This window comes from Borostomias antarcticus (genome assembly GCF_949987555.1).
Source record: "Borostomias antarcticus genome assembly, contig: scaffold_63, whole genome shotgun sequence".
Lineage (NCBI taxonomy): Eukaryota > Metazoa > Chordata > Actinopteri > Stomiiformes > Stomiidae > Borostomias > Borostomias antarcticus.
This window is the reverse complement of record NW_028176448.1, coordinates 1324949-1346999: the sequence shown is the minus strand read 5'-3', so window position 1 is coordinate 1346999 and position 22051 is coordinate 1324949. Positions and strand designations below refer to the sequence as shown.

Sequence of the window (22051 nt, the reverse complement as noted above, 5' to 3'; positions counted from 1 at the left end):
TGCCGGTAATGGCTTGGTGATGCGTGGTGAATGGTTGATGGAAGCAACTAGAACGAACGCGCAAAAGAGTCAGCAGAAACTGCAAACTGCTTCAGTCCGAGAGAGAAGAAAGATCGCAAATGAATGGCTCAGGTAGCCACCGGTTATACGGTAAAATCAAATCCTTAAATGGCAGAATCGTCATGGATATGGATCGGAAGAGCGACAACGTTGTTACATTCCGTCCTCACGCCAAGAGTAAGAGAGTGTTGGTCAGTGTAGAAAGAGAGGTGGAAATTGTGATAGAAGAAGCTTTCGAGGAAGCGCTCAGGCGAGATTCAGAGCAGAAACGCAGTTGGTAATCGTTATTGATTGGCACCATAATCAGCGGAAACTGATTACCGTGATTATGAAAAACATGGAGTTAGGGCAACCATTATCATGAATTTTATCCATATCTTGAATATCTGTGGGGAGCCGGTTACTGCTTACACAACAAGTGTGATGAGGCTATTGAAAGCTGGGTGGCAGGACGGTCCCAGAAGATACTCAGGGGAGAGTCTGACAAGGTGGTTTGGGGAATCAGGCAAAGTGCGAGAAAGAGAGGGCCTCCAAAACTGTATGTTATTGATAAGTGCGCATATTATCTTCAAAAAACCAGTCTCAAGCTTTGCTATGACAAGGGTCTGGATGCGGGCTATCCGATTGCCAGTGGAGTCATTGAGGGAACTTACCGCCATTTGAGCAATGGCCGTATGGATCTAGCCTAGTCAAAGTGTAGTGTGCAATGAGTAGAGGCTGTGTTGAAGCTACGCTCACTGAATTCAAGTGGAGATTGGCCGGCGTATTGGAACTTTCATAAGGAATGTTCTCGTCTTCGTAATCATGGAAAACTAATGAATGTGGCGTCATAGCAAGGGAACCACACCCTACGTAATGTAACAACGTTGTCGCTCTTCAGATCCATATCCATGACCGATTATGCCGTTCGAAGATTTGGTTTTACCGTATAGGCGGTGGCTACCTGTGCTATTTGTTTGCGATCTTTCTTCTCTCCCAGACTGAACATGGTTTGCAGTTTCTGCTGACTCTTTTGCTCGTTTTTACGTGTTGCTTCCCTCAACCTTTTCTAGCGTAGCGCATCACCAAGCCCTACCGTCAAAACTGAGGATCTGCAAGTCTTCTATTTGCTTAATTCCAACCTTGTGCGTTCGTAAAAAAAGTAGTTCGACGAAATAATACCTTGAGATACACAGGCTTCAGCCTTTTTGCACATATAATGTTACAGTGGAAGAGTGATTTTAGTACTTTATTGGCTGGCAAAGGCTCCGAAGGAGCCGTTTGGCACTTTTCAAAAACAGCACTATGCCTCAAGCTATCAAAATACAATGTCTGTAGCCAAAATTGAAGCGTCAAACTAACGTTAAAAAGCTTCAACGTCTTGAGCCGTATCAGCTAGCAGTTTCATAGTCTGTCGTTTTCCAACCATCTCTTGGCAACTCTCACGATGTCGTTTAATCATCAGATCATAAGAGCGATCCATCACATCGCTGACAATTTTTCCCTCATGCCATCAGCGTACTGGTTAGTATTGAGGTTTAACTGGGCATCCAGCTAGAACATGTTGGATTGCTTCGCTGGCTGTCACTGAGATGCCTGTCTACGACAGAACCAAACAAGCTGGTAAGTTGTCGGGAGATATTTTTTCTCACGTAATTGCTCTGTTCCCCGTCGCTACCAGTTACCGGTGATTGCTGCGGCTAATCATTGGCCTGCTGATCCAGATACCCTTGGAGGAGAAGGCGCAACAATTTGTTGCATTCAGTCTGGATATAGCTCTCTATGGTGCCATGCACTTGTTGGAGAGTGGATTCAAGGTGCTGAATGATAGCGTCCAAATGATCACGGGCTGGTGAGGAGCATGAATAATAGAGGGTATTGGCGCATTATGCGTTCACAAGAGACGGTGCTATGGAGTTATTGGTTTAACAACGTTATATCACCATACAACCGTCTCTTTTTCGTACTGGATATATCGGTACCTATGATGTTTTAGCGGCTGCATTGTCGTATCAAAAGCGCTGCGCCCAATTAAACGCATAAGTGCAATTTGGTAGGATGGTTAGAGAAGCTTCTTAGCTGTCGTTTATCCCGCAGACTTAACCAGACCAAAGGCAAGTAAGCTTATGAAAGGATACAAACAGCTTACTATGGCACAAAGATACCAGCTTAAAGCCATGTTATCACCAAGTCACAAGCAAAAGGAAATTGCATAAGTACTGGGAGTAGGTCTATCAACTAGCTCCTAGAGTGAAACGGAATGGGTGTGGTTCTCTTGCTCCGACGCCCCATTCATTAGTTCTCCATGCTTACGAAGGCGAGGGCATTCCTTATGGGAGTTAGAATACGCCTGCCAATCTCCACTTGAATCCAGTGAGCGTAGCTTTAACACAGCCTCTGCCCCTTGAAAACTCCACTTTGTCTAGGTTAGATTCATATGGTCATTGATCACATGGCGGCAAGTTCCTTCAATGACTCCACTGGCAATCGGATAGCTAGCATCCAGCGCCTTGTTATAGGAGAGCTTGGGACGGTTTTTTGAAGGTAGTCTGCATACTTATAAATGGTCTCTAGGTTTGTAAGATATCTCTTGCTAGCACTGGGCTGATTCCCCTAGCCACCCTGTCAAACTCTCCCATGAGTATCTTCATGGACCGTTTGGCCACCCATCTTCCAATAGCCTCATCACACTTGTCGTGTAAGCAGTGACCGGCTTTACACAGATGTTCAAGTACATGGATAAAGTCCATGGTGATGGTTGCCTTAGCTTCCTTCTTTTTCATAATCACGGTAATCAGTTTCTACTTATTATGGTGCCCATCAATAATAATGACCAACTGCCGTTTTCGCTCCGTATCTCGCCTGAGCGCTTCCTCGAAAGCTTCTTCTATCATGGCTTACGCCTCTCTTTCTACACTGGCCCTTACTCTCTTATTCTTAGCTGGGGACGAAATTTAACAACGTTGTCGCTCTTCCAATCTATATCAATGATCGATTATGCTGCTCGAGGAGTAGGTTTTACCGTATAAACGGCGTCTACCTGTGCCATTTGTTTGCGATCTTTCTTCTTTCCCAGGCTGGGCTTGGATTGCAGCTGCTGCTGACTTTTTTACGTGTTCTTCCTAGTTGCTTCCCTCAACCCTTCATGGGCATTACTAGGCCATTCCCGTCAAAACTGAGAAGCTGCAGGTCTTCTGTTTGCTCAATCTCAACCTTGCGCTGTTCGTCAAAAGCCTCAAAGTCTTGAGCCGTATCCGCTACCAGTTGCATAGTCTGTCGTTTTCCAACCATACCGTGGCAACTCTAACGATGTTGTTTAATGGTTCGATCATACGAGCGCTCCATTACATCGCTGACAATTTTCCCCTTCATGCTATCGGAGTACTTGTCACAGTATTGAGGTTTAACTGAGCATCCAGCGGAAAGATGCTGTATTGCTTCTGTTGGCTGTAACTACGACAGACCGAATAAGCTGGTTAGTTGTTTGGAGGTATTTTTCCTGACGTGATGTCTCTGCTCACTGTCGCTAAGAGTCACCGACGATTGCTGCGGCTCATCATTGCCATGCTTATCCAGATACTCTTGGAGGAGGAGGTGCAACACTTCGTTGCCTTCAGTCGGGATATAGCTCTCTATGGTGTCATGCTCTTATTGGACAGGGGATGCAAGGTGCTGCATTATAGCGTCCAGATGATCACAAGCTGGCGAGGATAATGAATAATCGAGGGTATTGGCGCAGGATGCGTTCACAAGAGACGGTGTTATGGAACTATCGGTTGATGACATTATATCACCATAAACCAGTCTCTTTTGCGTTACCTGATATATCGAAACCCCTGATGTTTTAGCGGCTGCATTGTTGTATTAAAAGGGTCTCACCATTCTTTTTTCTAGGTGAGTTATTCACAAACCTGCCCCTGCCTGTGGATAAGCCCTATGAGAACAATCATTGTGGTTGCTGCTCATCATGTATATATAAGTGTCCAGCTCAAGCGATTGTTGCCACATATCAGGTGGATGCCAGCCGTTGCATTTCTTACCTGACCATAGAAAACAAAGGCCTTATTCCTGAAGAACTTCGCCCACTGATGTGAAATCGAGCCAATGGTTGTGAGTATTGGCAGCTGGCCTGCCTTTGGAACCGGTTTGCCAAACTACCTTAGGACAACGATTTTCAGCCACGACACCACTTGGATGCCAGTGATCTGATTGATCTTTTCAACTGGAGTGAAGTGCAGTTTTTGGAGCGAACTGCCGGCTCCCATATTCGCATGGCTGGTTACGAAAGCTGTCTACGGCATATTGCCGTTGCACTGGGGAATGCCCCACTAATGGAAGCATTATTTCAGTCATGCAAGTTCCCATAAACTATCCTTCAGAGTTGGTAAGAGAGCACATTACTTAGGCATTAGAGCAGCATAGAGCTGGAACTTATTACTGATTTTTCAGTCGTAATTTTAAGAATCATGCTGCTGCGAGCTTTTCTGGGTTTTATCACTGGTAAGGCTGCATCCATAGCATAAAAAAAGGATTGTCTGACATGTCATCCAAGGGGTTTGTAACATTGATTCTGTTCATGCTACTGAACAGCTCAATTGAGGCAAATGATGACCACGCTTATATTTTTGGCTACGGCAGCCTGATGCTAACACCAGCCAGAACAGCAACCACTCCTGACCACGAAGTTGCTGCGTTTCTACCCGTAAAAATCAAAGGTATCGAAAGGCAGTGGAATTTATGGGTTGACCACAGCCAGCAGCGAGTTCTGGGTGTCGAACAAAGTCATGATTCAGAGGTGTACGTTAACGGTCTGATCTTTGTCGTGAGAAAAGATCAGTTGCCGGCTTTTGATCAGCGGGAAGGACCTGCCTATCAGCGAATCAAAGTACCTTTCGCAAGCATTACCTTCTATCTCGATCAACATCGAGATCAGGTAATACAAGAAGGCATGAAGACTGAAGTTTTTATGTACACCCTACGTAATGGTTCAAAATTATATTTTGATAAAGATCATACCCATAAAAAGATTGCCATATCGTACCTGAACGTTGTTCTGGCAGGTTGCGTCGAGATAGATAAAACGCACCAGTTACATGATCTTTTTATTAATGATTGCTTTCAGACAATGGGGCTTGCAGGTTATTTTATTGACGATGACATAAATGAGCCGAGATACCAGAGATATCCAGCAACTCTCCTCAAAAAAGCCATAGAGTCAGGCAATACTGGTAAGACAGAAGAACTCCAAAGCTTTATTCAACAGAAGTGGGGGAATTACCTGAACACCATTTCTGAAAAGTGGGGAGAAAAATAAGTTCTGTTTTCTCCCTCTCTGTAACCAGAAGATGATTTAATACCTTGGGTTTATTATCGGTATGTGCATCTAATAAGACTCAAAAAACAACCTGATTACCATCTGACTTAAGCTTCCTTATCGTTTAAACGTGCGACACCGTTTTCCCTCGAATAAGAAGGTGCATCATGGGCAAGAGCAACATTAGTTTCAGAAAGACATGAGTTTTGTGAAGTTCTTTCAGCAATATGGGCAGGAACAACAATGCTGTGACCAGTTTGTCAAATGGCGGTGGCCGAACAGGTTTGAATGTCCTCTGTGTTGTTGTCTGGTGTATTACACCGTAAAAACCCGTGAGCTATACCAGTGCAACCGTTGCCGTCACCAGACATCATTGACCAGTGGCACCATTTTGGAAGCTAGCAAGCTGCCATTTACCACTTGGTTTCTAGGCATGTTTTTAATGACTCATACCAAGAATGGCATATCGGTCATGGGACTCTCGAGACAGCTGGGAATCTCTTATAATGCTGCTTGGCGCTTGAAGCACAAGCTTATGCTGGTAATGACAGAACGTGATGACATCTGCCCTCTGCAGGGATATCTTCAAATGGATGATTCCTACTGGGGTGGTGAAAAACATGTAGGTATACGTGGAATAGGTTCTGAAAACAAACACCCATTTATTGCCGCCGGGCAAACCAATGAGGGAAACTACCAGTTGTACATGCGTTTCAGCATGGTCACTAGTTTTCTGACAAAGGAGTTGGAACTCTGTGCGTAAAAGTATCTCGGTGATCATACCTGCGGTGTTGCCAGTGATAGACTAGGTGCATTCACAGGCATAGTAGACGCTGGACACCCACATACAGCAGTGGTGACAGGTGGTGGTCACGAATTGATGGCTAAGGAGTTGTTTATGTTGGTCAACCCCATGGTTGGGGGCGTCAAAAATTCTCTGGAAGGAAGTTACTACAATATTAATCAGAAGCATCTGCCAATATACCTTGCTGAATATTGCCATCGATTCAACCGGCGCTTTGATTTGAAAACAATGGTATCAAGGCTTGGTTACATGGCTGCGCGAACTTGGGCCATGCGAGCAAGGCTCCTTAATCTGGATGATGAACAGTGGTAATCAGGGGAAATAAGCTGATACTGATTATCATCTAACCTACTCCTCCTTTTCGTCTAAACTTACGCCACCATCGTTCCTCGAAGTGTAAGGTGCATCATGGCCAAGAGCAAAATTCAGTTCCAAAAAGGCACAAGCCTTGTGTAGTTCTTCCAGCGATGTGGCTAGTAACAACAATGCCGTCACCAGGCATCATTTACCAGTGGCACCATTTTGTAAGCTAGCAAACTGCCATTTACCACCTAGTTTATAGGTATGTTTTTAATTACTCAGACCAAGAATGGCATATCGGCCCTAGAGCTCTCAAGACAGCTGGGAATCTTTTATAATGCTGCTTGGCGCTTGAAGCACAATCTTATGCAGGTAATGAAAGAACGTTATGACAGCCGTCCTTTGCAGGGACATGTTCAGATGGATGATTCCTACTGTGGTGGTGAACAACATGGAGGTAAACGTGGAAGAGGTTCTGAACTCAAACACCCATTTGTTGCCGCCGTGCAAACCAACGAGGAAAATACCAGCTGTATATGCGGTTTAGCATGGTCATCAGTTTCCGGGAAAAGGAGCTGGAACTATTGGTGTAAAAGCATTTCGGTGACCATTCCTGAGGTGTTGTCAGTGATGGCTTTGGTGCATTCACAAGAATAGCCGACGCCGGACATCTACGTATAGCAGTGGTGACAGGTGGTGGCCACGAATCGATGGCTAATGAGTTGTTGACGTGGGTCAACACCATGATCTGGAACGTCGAAAATTATCTGAAAGGTAGTTACCTCAATATTAACTCGGAGTATCTGCTAAGGTACCTTGCTGAATATTGCTGTCGATTCAACCGGAGCTTTGCTTTGAAAGCAATGGTATCAAGGCTTGGCGACATGACTGCGAGAACTTGCCACATGCTAGCAAGGCCCCTTAAGCTGTCTGATGAACAGTGGGAATCAGTAACTGATATGGCAAGGATTTCAGGGCGCTTTTTTACGCTGACCTAGCAAGTTTCTGTTCATATACGAACGGTGTTAGGTAGATATTAGTCGAGTGTTTTCTCTGTCGATTATAAAGCACTTCGATATATTCAAAAATTGCCTGCTTTGCCTCTTCGCTAGTCATGAAGTCCTGATGATTAGTCAGCTCTGTTTGCAGTGTATAAAAGAAACTCTCGGCTACAGCATTATTCCAGAAGTTTCCTTTGCGGCTCATGTTGCATATATAGCCATTGGCGTTAAGTAACTGGTGATAGCGATCAGAGACATATTGACTATCACGATAACCGTGAACCAAAAGACTTTTCTGTGCCTGCGTTTCCATATTGCCATTTTCAGTTAGTCAGTGGTCAGCGTTGCTGTCATTCTGTCGCTTATAGACCAACCCATAACGTCTATGGAGCACACGTTAATGAAGATAGACAGGTACAGTCAGCCATCACTAGTTGGCATATACGTAATGTTGCCAGCGTACGCAAGATTGGGCTGTGCCGTTGATAATCTCGATCTAACACATTTCCTGCCACTGGTTTGTTATGGCAGGAATTTGTGGTTGCTTTAAACTGTTTCCTAGTTTTGTAGACGATGTTTTTTTAATCCATCAAGCGACGAATCCTCTGCCACTGATATGTTTGCTCATATAAGCCAGATCGTCTTTAATGCGACGCTCACCGTAATTTTGGCGAACCGTCTTATGTATGGCCTTGATATTTAACGTGAGTTTGACGCTTCAATTTTGGATATATCATTTGGATTTTAATGGCTTTAGGAATAGTGATGTTTTTTAAAAGTGCCCAATGGCTCCTTCGTAGACTTTGCCATACAATAAAGCACTTAAATCACTATTTTTCTGTAACAGGAATATGTACAAAAAGGCTGAAGCGCTATGTAGCGCAAGTGATTATTTCGTTGAACTCACGTTAATTTAGATATGCTTGAGCTGAAGAAAATTAAGCAAATTCAATCTGATGATTAGTGCCATGAACCAGATATGGAGTACTGAAATAAAATCTACTCCAGGTTACAAACTAACTGTCAACCATGAGTTATCCACTTATTGCTTTAACAAGCCGATAATGGATTGACAAACCCAGACCAGCCCATGTATATTCCTGACCATTATTTAATTAATTAAGTAAATTGCTGAAACATCCTCCTCACTTCATTTGGTAAAATATCACGTACACTATACATTCTTTTCAATGTAGTTGTTTGTTTCTAACAGCGATATTTAAACATACACTCCTGAATCAGTAAACTTAACAGCATTACCGATCAAGTTTATAAGAACCTGACGAAGCTTTACATTCTCACCAAACCCCTTTGGTTGAACCTAGGCATTGGTATTCAACTATAAATCCAATGCTTAACTTTTGCTATTTCCAAGACATTTGTAAGAACCATATCCAAAGTAACACGAATGTTGAATGGAATCGTCTCACTTTTTAAAGAGCCACTTTCAATTTTAGTTATGTTAAAGATATCATTAATCAATATAAAAGATGCAGCCGCATGCTTCAAGTGATGCAAGACTTTCTGTATATCGCTCCGGGATATCACTGTCTGGCAAAAGTAATCCTGATTTCCATCTAGCCTAAGTCTCATGCTAGTCGTAAGCTTACGATACTAGGTTTCCTCGAAGTAGGAGGTACGTCATGGCCAAGAGCAAAATTCAGTTTCAGAAAGGAATGAGCCTTGTGGAGTTCTTTCAGTAATATGGCTAAGAATAACAATGCTGTAACCAGTTTTTCAAATGCCGGAGGCCTAATATGGTTGAATGTCCTCTGTGTTGTTACTTGTAGTATTGCACCCTAAAAACCCGTGAGCTAAACTGGTACAATCGATGCTGGCACCAGACATCATTGACCAGTGGCACCATTATGGAAGTTGGTAAACTGCCTTTACCACTTGGTTTATGGGTATGTTTTTCATGACTCAGACCAAGAATGGCATATCGGTCATGAAGCTCTCTAGACAGCAGGGAATCTCTTATAGTGCTGCTTGGCGCTTAGGCACAGATTTATGAAGATAATGAAACAACTGGATGACAGCCGTTACCTGCAGGGCATGTGCAGATGGATGATCCATACTTTGGGGGTGAAAAACATGGAGGTAACCGGGGAATAGGTTCTTAAAACAAACGCCCATTTGTGGCCGCCGTGCAAACCACCGAAGAGAACCACCAGCTGTATACGCGTTTCAGCAGGGTCACCAGTTGCCGGGGAAATGAGATGGAACTCTGGGCGCAAAAGCATCTCGGTAATCATACCCACAGTGGTAATCAGGTGATGGTCACGAATCGATGGCTAATGAGTTGTTTACGTGGGTCAACACCATGCTCATGAACGTCCAAAATTCTCTAAAAGGCCATTACACAATATTAACCAGCAGCATCTGCCAAGATACCTTGCCAGATATTGTGATTGATTCAACCGGCGCTTTGATTTGAAAGCAATGGTACCTAGGCTCGGTTACATGGTTGCGCTAGCTTGCCTATACCAACAAGGCTTCTAAAGATGGCTGAGGTACTGTGGTAATCAGGGTAAGCTATGGATAACCATAAAAGTATTCCCGATGATTAGAAATATCATTATTCAACCTTATGAAAAAGATTCACTAAGGTTATTTTGGACATGAGCCTTGATACCTGACATTTTAGTTGTCATAAAATATTTCTGAGGAAACACAACCATCTACAGATATAAGATATGGGATGTTATCTATTAACCCATTATCCATATCTAAATATGCGGTGGATGTTAATTGATAAGATTTCATATTTTCATAGAATTGTGTTTTGTCTAATCTCAAAGATTTTTTATAAAATAGAAAATATCTTTTTAGAATTAATGATACCAATTATTCTTAATGCATCTAAGTAATCTTCAGTCTTACCAAATTTTGCTTTATAACTTGAGCTGTCTATAGAAGGCTATTTTGACTCTCAAGTGATATAACAAGTATATTATCGTTATCATGAAACAAGTGATTAATTTTGCTTATATCATCTGAAGTTAGGTCATTCTATAAATAAACAATAAAAAGTGTGAGCTGAAAGTTATTAATATTTAAGGTGTTTTAGGAATGCTATACATATAATGTATGGAACTAAATTTTTTCTGATTATTTATACCAGCAAATATAGTCGTTTGATGTATTGCTACCAAAGTATGAAATATCTGGTCAGGTGGTATAACTTGCAAGATGCAATGACTGTGCTTTAGCATGTGAACTGATATTGTATATTTAATACCTACTGCCATGTTAGCTAGATCTGTTTCATTCTGAATACGATTAACTTTTCTATCAGAAATATTTTTTACTATATGTAGACATTTTCCATCAACATTCAGCGCATGAATTTCGTTAGTTGTAAAGTTACATGCACTATCTACTTGTGAATATTCTTGATTTGTTTGAAACTTGTTCATTGTTACTGGAAATCGTAATGAAGATGAAATCACTAGTTATCTCCATGAAATTTAATATTAATGTTCAATAAGTAGTTGGGCAGATGTTTTCATATAAACTCTACCATGTGGTCCAGTTTGACAGTGTTTAACAAAATAGTGTAACGTAATGGAGTTACTGCGATGGTGTATCAATATCCATACGAATCAGTTGGCTGAAAGCCCTCCATTGACCAAGAGTAAACAGCCTCCGCGGAGCGGCTACCTTGAGTGCAGCTCGTAGAAGGCTATTTTTATGTCTGATGCAGAAAAACATCGCAACAACGTAAATTAGACGCTTAAATTTTGGCTAGAGGCCTTGGATTTTACGGGTTGGAGGCAAAGTTATGTTTTTTGACAGTAGCCAATGGCTTATTCTGGGTATTTGCCAGCCAATAAAGTACTCAAATCACTCTTTTCCTGTAACATGAATGTGTACAAGACTGCTGAAGCCTATGTAGCGCAAGGGATTATTTGGTAGAACTCACGTTAACTAGGCTCATGGCTTTGCTACTAAAGCTAGCTTGATGGTCTCTCATAAACCGGAATCTTAGAAACTTTCTCTGGCAAGGAAGGCTGACGCATTTTTGAAGATGGTATGCTCTTATTTAAGCCTTGCTACTTCTTTACGTAAACGTTTCAGCTCGTCGCGTACGTGCTCATCATTCTTATCAACTTTTCCAGATGACTTCGGGCGATGGTACTTGGCAATCAAAGTATGCATGGTATTAACGTTATCATCAAGATCTCTGCCGGTTTCAGTGACTGGCTGATCTGATTATACAGGCAGTGTACAGCTGATTACTTGTACTTTGCCACATATGTTTTAACTTTCCTCCCTGACATCTGGACACTTTCAAGGGCTTAGGTACTACCATAGTCTGTATGTCCTGATGACTATGTCCGTTTCACCTGTCGGTGATGCTGCTAGGTTTATGGCTCTGGGTGCCAGAACGGTTCAGGTTTGCACCGGCCCATGCTTAACAGTGTCAAGATTGTGCAGGATACGATTAATGGCCTGTCACGGTGTATGGACAGCAAAACTATGGGGTGGTGCACTTGTTACTACGCCCAATGCATTAGTTATCCATGATTACGAAGGTGAGAGCATCCTTATGGAAGTTTTAATACGCCTGCCAATCTCCACTGGATTGTGGAGTTTCTTTTGATACGACAATGCAGACGTCAAAGCATAATGCTTTTCGATATATCAGGTAACGAAAAAGAGGCGGTTTTATGGTGATATAACGTTGTCAAACCAATAACTCCATAACACCGTCTCTTGTGAACGTATCCTACGCCAATACCATCGATTATTCATTCTTCTCACCAGTTCGTGATCATTTGGACGCTATCATTCAGCACCTTGAATCCACTCTCCAACAAGAAAATGGTAACATAAAGAGCTATATCCAGACTGAAGGCAACGAAGTGTTGCGCTTTCTTCTCCAAGGGTATCTGTATAAGCAAGCCAATTATGAGCCGCAGCAATCGTCGGTAACTGGTAGCTACGGTGAGAAGAGAAATCACGTCAGGGGAAATACCTCCAGATAACTGACCAGCTTGTTTGGTTCTGTAGTAGTCAGGCGTCGCAGTTATAACCAGAGGAAGCAATCCAGTGTGTTTCCGCTGGATGCTAAGTTAAACCTCAATACTGACCAGTACTCTGATGGCATGAGGGGGGAAATTGTTAGTGATGTGATGGATCGCTCTTATGATAGAACGATTAAACGACATCGTGAGAGTTGCCCCGGTATGGTTGGGAAACGACCGGCTATGCAACTGGTAGCGGATACGGCTCAAGACTTTTAGGCTTTTTGCGAACAGTGCAAGGTTGGGATTGAGCAAACAGAAGACCTGCAGACCCTAAGTTTTGACGGTAATGCTTGGGTGATACGCTTGGAATGGTTGAGGTGAGCAGCTAGGAAGAACGCGCAAAAGAGTCAGCAGACGCTGCAAACCAGACTCAGTCTGAGAGAAAAGAAAGATCGCAACGAGTGGCACAGGTAGCCACCGCTTATACGGTAAAACCCAATCAGCGAACGACAGAATCGGTCATGGATATGGATCGGAAGAGCGACAACGTTGTTAAATTCCGTCCTTCGGCAAGAATAAAAGAGTGTGGGTCAGTGTAGAAAGAGAGGCGTCAGTCGTGACAGAAGAAGCTTTTGAGGAAGCGCTCAGGCGAGATTCGGAGCAGAAACGGCAGTGGTCATTGTTATTGATGGGCACCATCATCAGTGGGCACTGATTAACGTGAGTTCGACGAGATAATCCCCTGCGCTACATAGGCTTAAGCCTTTTTGTACTGATTTGCGTATTTTATTGGCTGGCAAAGGCGCAGAAGGATACATTGTGCACTTTTTAAAAAAACAGTACTATGACTCAAGCCCTTAAAATCCAAGGGCTGTAGCCAACATTGAAGCGCCGAAATCACGTTGATTACCTTGATTATGAAAAAGGAGGTAGTTAAGGCAACCATCATTATGGACTTTATCCATGTATTTGGATATTTGTGGAAAGCCCGTCGCTGCTTACACGACAAGTGGAATGAGGTCATTGAAAGCTGGGTGGCAGAACGGTACCTAGAAATACTTATGGGAGAGTCTGACAAGGGGCTAGGGAATCCGGTAAAGTGTGAGCAGGAGAGGTCTGACAAAACTGAAGTCCATTGATAAGTGTGCAAACTATCTTCAAAAAAAACGTCCCAGTCTATGCTACGACAAAGCGCTGGATGATGGCTATCATATTGCCAGTGGAGTCATTGAGGAAGCTTTCCGTCATTTGATCAATGACTGTATGGATCCCTCCATGGCAAAGTGGAGTTTGCAATGGGCAGAGGCTGTGTTGAAGCTACGCTCACTGGATTCAAGTGGAGATTGGCAGGCGTATTGGAACTTCCATAAGGAATGCTCTTGCTTTCGTAAGCATGGGGAACTAATTAATGTGGCGTCGTAGCAAGGGAACCACACCAAATGCCATTATAGAATTACAAATATTACAAATAGATGAGTCACTACATGAAAAAGAGAACAAGGTTTTAGCCAGTTTTTTACCAGAACTGGCTGATGAAGAGTCTGCTTACGAAAGGGCTACAGATGGAAAAGCCACAGTGCCATTAACATGCACCGGTGGGCACTTTATCGTTAATACTATAATAGGGAACAAGCTCAATGACAGCCTGACAACGCTACCTAGCGTATTCTGAAAACATTACAGCAGAAAAAGCAAGTCAGCCCAATTGGGTATATTGATCTGAAAACTGTTGATGTCTACCACCTCGCGCCACTCTACCGGTTAGACCATCTTAAGATTGTGAGCTTTCTTGTGAGTAACCTTGGAACCGCAAAATTTGGATAAATTACCTAGACATTGACGTGGCCTGCTTGGCATGAATGGCCTGCATCATTTGGGAGTGGTTCCCTTGCTATGACGCTACATTCATTCATTAGTTATCCATGATTACGAAGGCGATAGCATCCCTTATGGAAGTTCCAATACGCTTGGGAATCTCTACTTGAATCCAGAGAGCGCAGCTTCAACACATCCTCTGCCCATTGCAAACTCCACTTTGGCTATGTCAGATTCATACGGCCATTGATCAAATGGCGCAAGCTCCCTCAATGAGCTCACTGGCAATCGGATAGTCAGCATACAGCTCCTTGTCATAGCAGAGGTTGGGACGGTGTTTTGAAGATAGTCTGCATACTTATTGGAGGCTTCCCGTTTTGTCAGACCTATCTTGCTCGCACTTTGGCGGATTCCCCGGGCCACCTTGTCAGACTTTCCTAAGAGTATCTTCAGGGACCGTTCTGCCACCCAGCTTTCAATAGCCTCATCCACCTTGTCGCGTAACTAGTGACTGGCTTTCCAAAGATGGTAACGTACATGGATAAAGTCCATGCTGATGGTTGCCTTAACGCCTTTTTTTTCATAATTCCGGTAATAAGTTCCCGCTGATGAGGGCGCCCATCAATAACGATGACATACCACCGTTTCTGCTCCGTACCTCACCTAGGTACTTACCATAAAGCTTCTTCTATCACGGCTTACGCCTTTCTTTCTACACGGGCCCACACTCTCTTATTTTTGGCAGAGGACGGAATTTCACAATATTGTCGCTCTATCGATCCATATCCATGACCGATTCTGTCGTTCGCTGATTGGGTTTTACCGTATAAGCGGTGGCTACCTGTGCTACTCGTTGCGATCTTTCTTTTCTCTCAGACTGAGTCTGGTTTGCAGCGTCTGCTGACTCTTTTGCGCGTTCTTCCTAGCTGCTCACCTCAACCATTCCAAGCGTATCACCCAAGCATTACCGTCAAAACTTAGGGTCTGCAGGTCTTCTGTTTGCTCAATCCCAACCTTGCACTGTTCGCAAAAAGCCTAAAAGGCTTGAGCCGTATCCGCTACCAGTTGCATAGCCTGTTGTTTTCCAACCATCCCGTGGCAACTCTTATGATGTCGTTTAATTGCTCGATCATAATAGCTATTCATCACATCGCTGACAATTTTTTCCTCATGCCATCGGAGTACTTGTCAGTATTGAGGTTTAACTGATCGTACAGCGGAAACACACTGGATTGCTTCCGCTGATTGTAACTGCGACACATGACTACGACAGAACCAAACAAACTGGTAAGTTGTAGGGAGGTATTTTTGCTAACGTGATGCCTCTGCTCACCGTCGCTACCCGTTACCGAAGAGTGTTGCAGCTCATCATTAGCCTGTTTATACAGATACCCTTGGAGGAGAATGCGCAACACTTCGTTGCCTTAAGTACGGATATAGTTCTCTATGGTGCTATGCTCTTGTTGTATAGTGGATTCAAGGTGCTGAATGATAGCGTCCAAATGATCACTAGCTGGTTAGAAGAATGAATCATCTAGGGTATTGGTGCATGATGTGTTCACAGGAGACGGCGTTATGTAGTTATTGGTTTGACGGCGTTATATCACCATAAAACCGTCTTTTTTTCGTTACCGGATATATATCGAAAGCCATGATGTTTTAGCGGCTGCATGGTCGTATCAAAAGAACCACCCACGAATCATTTCAACTTTTTCATTGATCAAAACCTAGATTAGCTATCACTAATGCTAAGACAAATGGAGTGAAGCATCATACTGGTGCTATCATAAGCCCTGATTCTCATGCACCTACCATTTAGGCCAAGAGTCACAAACAACCGCGGTAACCCACTTTCTATGCAACTTATGCAAGACTTATGATGCCAGACCCCGGAGTGTTAAGTTATGCAACAGCGATTGCTGTCATGGTGCTTGGAGGCACACTTATGTTCTGGCTCATGCGCAACAGGAATCAGGTAAAACTTTCTCAGCCCATCCTTAATCCTGAGAAAACCATTATCCCAAGGGATGAGCATCCGGTTTCACGGCGCAATATCAGTGATAATGCCATGAAAGTCATTAACCGGCTGAATAGTCACGGCTATGAAGCCTACTTGGTGGGAGGGTGTATTCGAGATCTATATCTTGACCTTCATCCCAAAGACTTCGATGTTGCAACCAATGCCAGCCCAGAGGAAGTTCGTAGACTGTTTCGTAATTCGAGACTGATTGGCCGACGCTTCAAATTGGTCCATGTTCTCTTTGGTCGCGAAATGATCGAGGTCGCCACCTTCCGGGCTAACCATGAGCAGCACCATGGCCAAGAGAAATCCCGTCACTCCGATTCAGGAAGAATCCTCAGGGATAATGTCTATGGCACCATGGAAGATGATGCCATGCGCCGTGATTTCACCGTCAATGCACTTTATTACAACGGTTTGGACTTCAGTGTGGTTGACTTCTGCAATGGTGTTGAAGACATTCGTACCGGTACTCTCCGACTGATTGGGGATCCGGTTACCCGTTACCATGAAGACCCTGTTCGCATGCTTCGTGCGGTGCGTTTTGCGGCCAAACTCAACTTCAGCATGGCGCCAGAAACAGAGCAGCCAATCAGTGAACTGGGACAATTACTACTGGATATTCCATCAGCGCGCTTGTTTGATGAAGTATTAAAGTTACTACAGTCAGGTCATGGCGTAATAACTTTTGAACTGTTGCGAGAGTACCAACTGTTTGCACCACTGTTTCCGGCAACGAATCTAGCTCTTAATGAAGAGCTGAACGAGCAGGATAAACACGTTTACTCCCTGATTATTGAATCACTGAAAAGTACGGACAGACGTGTAAAACAGAACCGGCCAGTAACCCCGGCTTTTATCTTTGCAGTCCTGCTTTGGCCCCCCATGAAACGTCTTGCCCAAGAGTTGGTGGATAATGGGATGTCACCTGTACCTGCTTTCCAGCAGGCATCTATGAATGTCATCACGAATCAGTGTACCCATACGGCCATCCATCGCAGTTTCTCCATGATGGTTCGTGATATCTGGGACTTGCAGATTCTACTTGAACGCCGCCAACCAAAATTGATTGAGTCATTGCTGGAACACCAGAAATTTCGGGCAGCATACGATTTCCTGATGCTCAGAGAGCAGTCTGGCGAAAACCTCTCTTCGGCAGGGGAATGGTGGACAGAGATTCAGAAAGTAGATGGACATGGCCGTTTTTCCATGATCAAGGCACTTTCCAGTCAGAGAGTCAGCCATGGTAGCCAGAAAAAGTCTGGGAATGAATACAGGAGACGCAGACGAAAGGCACCCTCAGATGATGCTTCATCCTCTCGTAAACATGGAGATTCTTGATGACAAAGACGGTTTATATCGCACTTGGCAGTAATCTTAAGCAGCCAGAGTACCAGTTACGAAGGGCTGTGGATGACATAAGCAGTACACTTGGTGTGGCTGTTTCCGCCAGCTCACGACTCTACCGAAGTGATCCAGTTGGCCATTCTGTCCAGTCAGACTATTGTAATGCAGTTGTTGCAGTGAATACTACGTTGGATCCACTTCAATTACTGGACTCCCTGCAATCCATAGAAAACTCACACGGGCGTATTCGTTCTGTACGCTGGGGATCGAGGACTCTTGATCTGGATATTATTCTCTATGGTAACCAGACTATTGAGTCAGAGAGGCTGACAGTTCCTCACTACCAGATGCATGTTAGAAACTTTGTGCTTTGTCCATTGCTGGATATTGTACCAGACCTTGTGCTGCCAGATGGTAATAAGCTAAAAGTCATGGTTGATGAACTTGGCTACCAAGGACTCAGTGTCATTGCGGAAAGCTATCCGTGGATGTAGTTGAGCTTCTGGAAAAACCTGTGAGGCCTGTGCTTTGCGCCAAGCCCTTAACTGGCGAGCATCCACACTTCTCTTATAATCCGCGGCAGTAACTAATCAAGGTCTTTACCCATGGCTAAAGTCACCATAAGTATCCTGTCCGAGATGAAAAAAGCTGGTGAAAAGTTCACCAGCCTGACTGCATACGACTCCACTCATGCCCACTTGGCCAATAGTCAGGGCGTTGAAGTGATACTGGTAGGTGACTCCCTTGGCAATGTTTGCCAGGGACACACCAGTACGGTTCCTGTTACTGTTGATGACATGTGTTATCACACTCGTTGTGTCAGTACGAAAGCTGGCGATGCTCTGTTGATGGTTGATCTTCCCTTTGCTTCATACACCAACGAACATCAGGCTCTGTCCAATGCAACTAGGCTTATGCAGGCTGGTGCTGAAGTCGTCAAACTTGAAGGCGAAGCTTGGCTGGCTCCTATTGTTACCCGTCTTCGTGAGCAGGGGATCCCTTCATGTGGTCATCTTGGCCTGACACCACAGTCTGTCCATGTATTAGGTGGTTATAAGGTACAGGGGAGGGATGAAGTACGTGCCAATGCCATGATTGAAGCAGCCATCCAGCTTGAAAAGGCAGGAGCAGCAATACTGGTACTTGAGTGTGTCCCTTCTGTTCTGGCCAGAGGAATTACCCGTGCTGTTCAGATTCCTGTCATTGGCATTGGTGCCGGCGCGGATACTGACGGCCAAGTGTTGGTAATATATGACATGCTTAACATGACCGCAGGACGCAAACCAAAGTTCGTAAAGAACTATATGGCTGAAGGTGGCTCTGTACAGGATGCTGTTGCTGCCTATGTTCAAGAAGTAAAGAACGGTACATTCCCTAGCCAAGAACACGGATTCGAATAAACGGATAGCACTAATGCAAACTGTACACTCCATTGCTGAAGTTCAGGATATCGTTGGCGCCAAGAAATCTGAAGGTTTGCGTATGGGTTTTGTGCCATCCATGGGCAATCTCCATGGTGGACACGTAACGCTGGTAGAAAAAGCAAAAGACAACTGCGACTTTGTTGTGGTGAGTATTTATGTGAACCCATTGCAGTTTGGTCCGAATGAGGATTATGACTCATACCCACTGACCATGGAACAGGACCAGCAGCTGCTCATGGAGCATGGTGTTGACCTGCTCTATGCTGCCAGCACCCATGAAATCTACCCAGAAGGCAGTGAAACCCATACACATATCAGTGTCGATGTTCTCGATGGTATGCACTGCGGAAATGCTAGACCTAGCTTCTTCCGGGGAATTGCAACGGTAGTCACCAAATTGTTTAACATTGTTCGCCCTGATATTGCGGTGTTTGGTGAGAAAGATTTCCAACAGCTGACCATTATTCGCAAAATGGTGAAAGATATGGTTATGCCTGTAGAGATACTTGGTGCCCCCATCGCCCGTGAACCAACCGGTCTGGCCATGAGTTCACGTAATGGTTATCTTACCCAAGACGAGCGCAGAGAGATCGCTCCTATACTGTATTTCTGCCTGAGCGAAGCCCGGAAAGCTATTCAGGCTGGTGAAACCGACTTTGATCTTCTACGTAGACATGCGTTTGCAAAAATGGCTCAAGCTGGATTCAAACCGGATTACTTTAATATCTGTAATCCAGAAACATTGCTTCCTGCTACTCATAATGAGCGGTACTTGGTGATTCTTGCTGCTGGCTATTTGGGCAAAGCACGATTGATTGATAATATTTACTTCAGTCGTTAATTCTTTGAATCAACCTAATTCATGATGTCTGAATCAAGTTATAATAAAGATTAAAACTAATTGTAGCCTCAGTTGATAAGCTGATGGCCAAAATTACCTTCTGTAAATCAAAGCTAGTGTTTGCTTTTATATCAAATATTCAAAGCCACAATAAGTCATGGTATACATTACTGCAAATACTTACCTCTCAAGAATAGTGCGAACAAGTCATTTCTCACCTATTAAACGTGAGTTCGTCACTTCAATTTCGGTTACAGACATTGGCTGTTAAGGGCTTGAGGCATAGTGATGTTTTTTGAAAAGCGCCCAATGGCTCCTTCTGGCCCTTTGCCAGCCAATAAAGTACTCAAATAACTATTTTTGAAACATGGATATGTATAAAAAGTCTGAAGCCTATGTAGTGCAAAGCATTATCTCGTCGAACGCAGGTTATTAAGGCTTTGTTGTTATTAGAAGTAATGGCATGGGGAAGACGTACTCGCATATTCTATAGCTAACACGCTGACGCTGTAACTGGTCATTTAACCGAGTTATAAGATTACCACTGTCCATCAGCACGCTTAAGGAGCCTTGCTGGCATGTGGCAAGTTCGCGCAATTATGTAACCAAACCTTGATACCATTGCTTGCAAATCAAAGAGTTTGTTGAATAGAAAGCAATATTCAGCAAGTTATCTTGGCAGATGCTTCTGGTTAATATTGTGGTAACTGCCTTTCAGATAATTTTTGACGTTCCATATCATGGTGTTGACCCACGTATACAATGTATTAGCCATCTATTCGTGACCACCACCGGTCACCACTGCTGTATGTTGGTGTACGGCGTAGGCTATTCCTGTGAATGCACCGAGGCCATTACTGACAATACAGCAGGTATGGTCACTTAGATGCTTTTGCGTTCAGATTTCCAGCTCCTTTTTCCGGCAACTGGTGACCATGCTGAAACGCATATACAGCTGGTAGTTTTCCTCGTTGGTTTGCACGCGGCAACAAATGGGGGTTTGTTTTCAGAACCTCTTCCACGGTTGCTTCCATGTGTTTCACTACCCCAGTAGGAATCATCCACCTGAATATGTCCCTGCAGAGGACGGCTGTCATCACGTTCTTTCATTACTTGCATGAGTTTGTGCTTCAAGCTGCCAAGCAGCATGATAGTAGATTCCCAGCTGTCTCTGGAGCTCTAGGGCCGATATGCCATTCTTGGTCTGAGTCATTTAAAGCATGCCTAGGAAGCAAGTGGTAAAGGGCAGTTTGCTAGCTTCCAGAATGGTGCCACTGGTCAATGATGTCTGGTGACAGCAGTGATTGCACTGGTAGAGCTCACGGGTTTTTATGGTGCGATACTCCAGAAAACAGGACAGAGGACATTCCAACCAATTCGGCTACCGGCATTTGAAAAACTGTGCATGCCATTGTTGTTCTTGGCCATATTGCTGAAAGAACTCCACAAGGCTCATGCTTTTCTGAAACTTAATTTTGTTTTTGGCCATGTTGTACCTTCTACTTCGAGGTAAAACAGTGTCGTCAGTTCAGGCGAGAAGGAGGCCTAGGTCAGATGGTAATCAGGTAAGATGATTCCATGTGCCTTCTGAAAATACGCCTTTGCGCTTCAGTTGCAACAATATACTAAATACGTGATGTTGGACTGTTTTAGATATCATGAAAGTTTAAAATACCTGATATGGTAAGGAGTTTACGGACACTTTTGTACGCTGCCCTAGCAAGTTTTTGTTCATACATGAACGGTGCCAAGTAGTCATTAGTCGAGTGTTTTTTCTGTCGATTATAAAACACTTCGATATATTCAAAATATTGCCTGAGTTGCCTTTTCCCTCGTTAGGAAGTCCTCATGATTAGTCAGTTCTGCCTTCAGTGTATGAAAGAAGCTCTAGGCTACAGCATTATCTCAGCAGCTCAATTTGCGGCTCATGCTGCATATCTAGGCATTGTCGTTAAGCAACTGCTGATAGCGATCAGAGACATATTGACTACCACTGTGAACCAAAAGACCTTTCTGTGGCCTGCGCTTCCACATCGCCATTTCCAGTTAATCAGTTACCAGCGTTGCTGTCATTCTGTTGCTTATATACAAACCCTCAATGCCCATAGAGCATACGCCGATGACGACAGACAGGTACAGCCAGCCATTACTAGTTGGCACATACTTAATGTC

General features: G+C 43.9%; 1 protein-coding gene across 1 annotated transcript; it reads left to right on the top strand.

Annotated features, from left to right (window-relative positions):
• Window positions 1–16315: 16315 nt before the first annotated feature.
• Window positions 16316–17608, top strand: LOC311328508 (poly(A) polymerase I-like; the record flags this gene model as incomplete). The annotated part of the gene is made up of 1 exon (XM_084462467.1): window positions 16316–17608. The coding sequence occupies one exon, from the start codon at window positions 16316–16318 to the stop codon at window positions 17606–17608; it is 1293 nt and encodes a 430-aa protein (XP_084318593.1).
• Between the last annotated feature and the right edge of the window lie 4443 nt (window positions 17609–22051).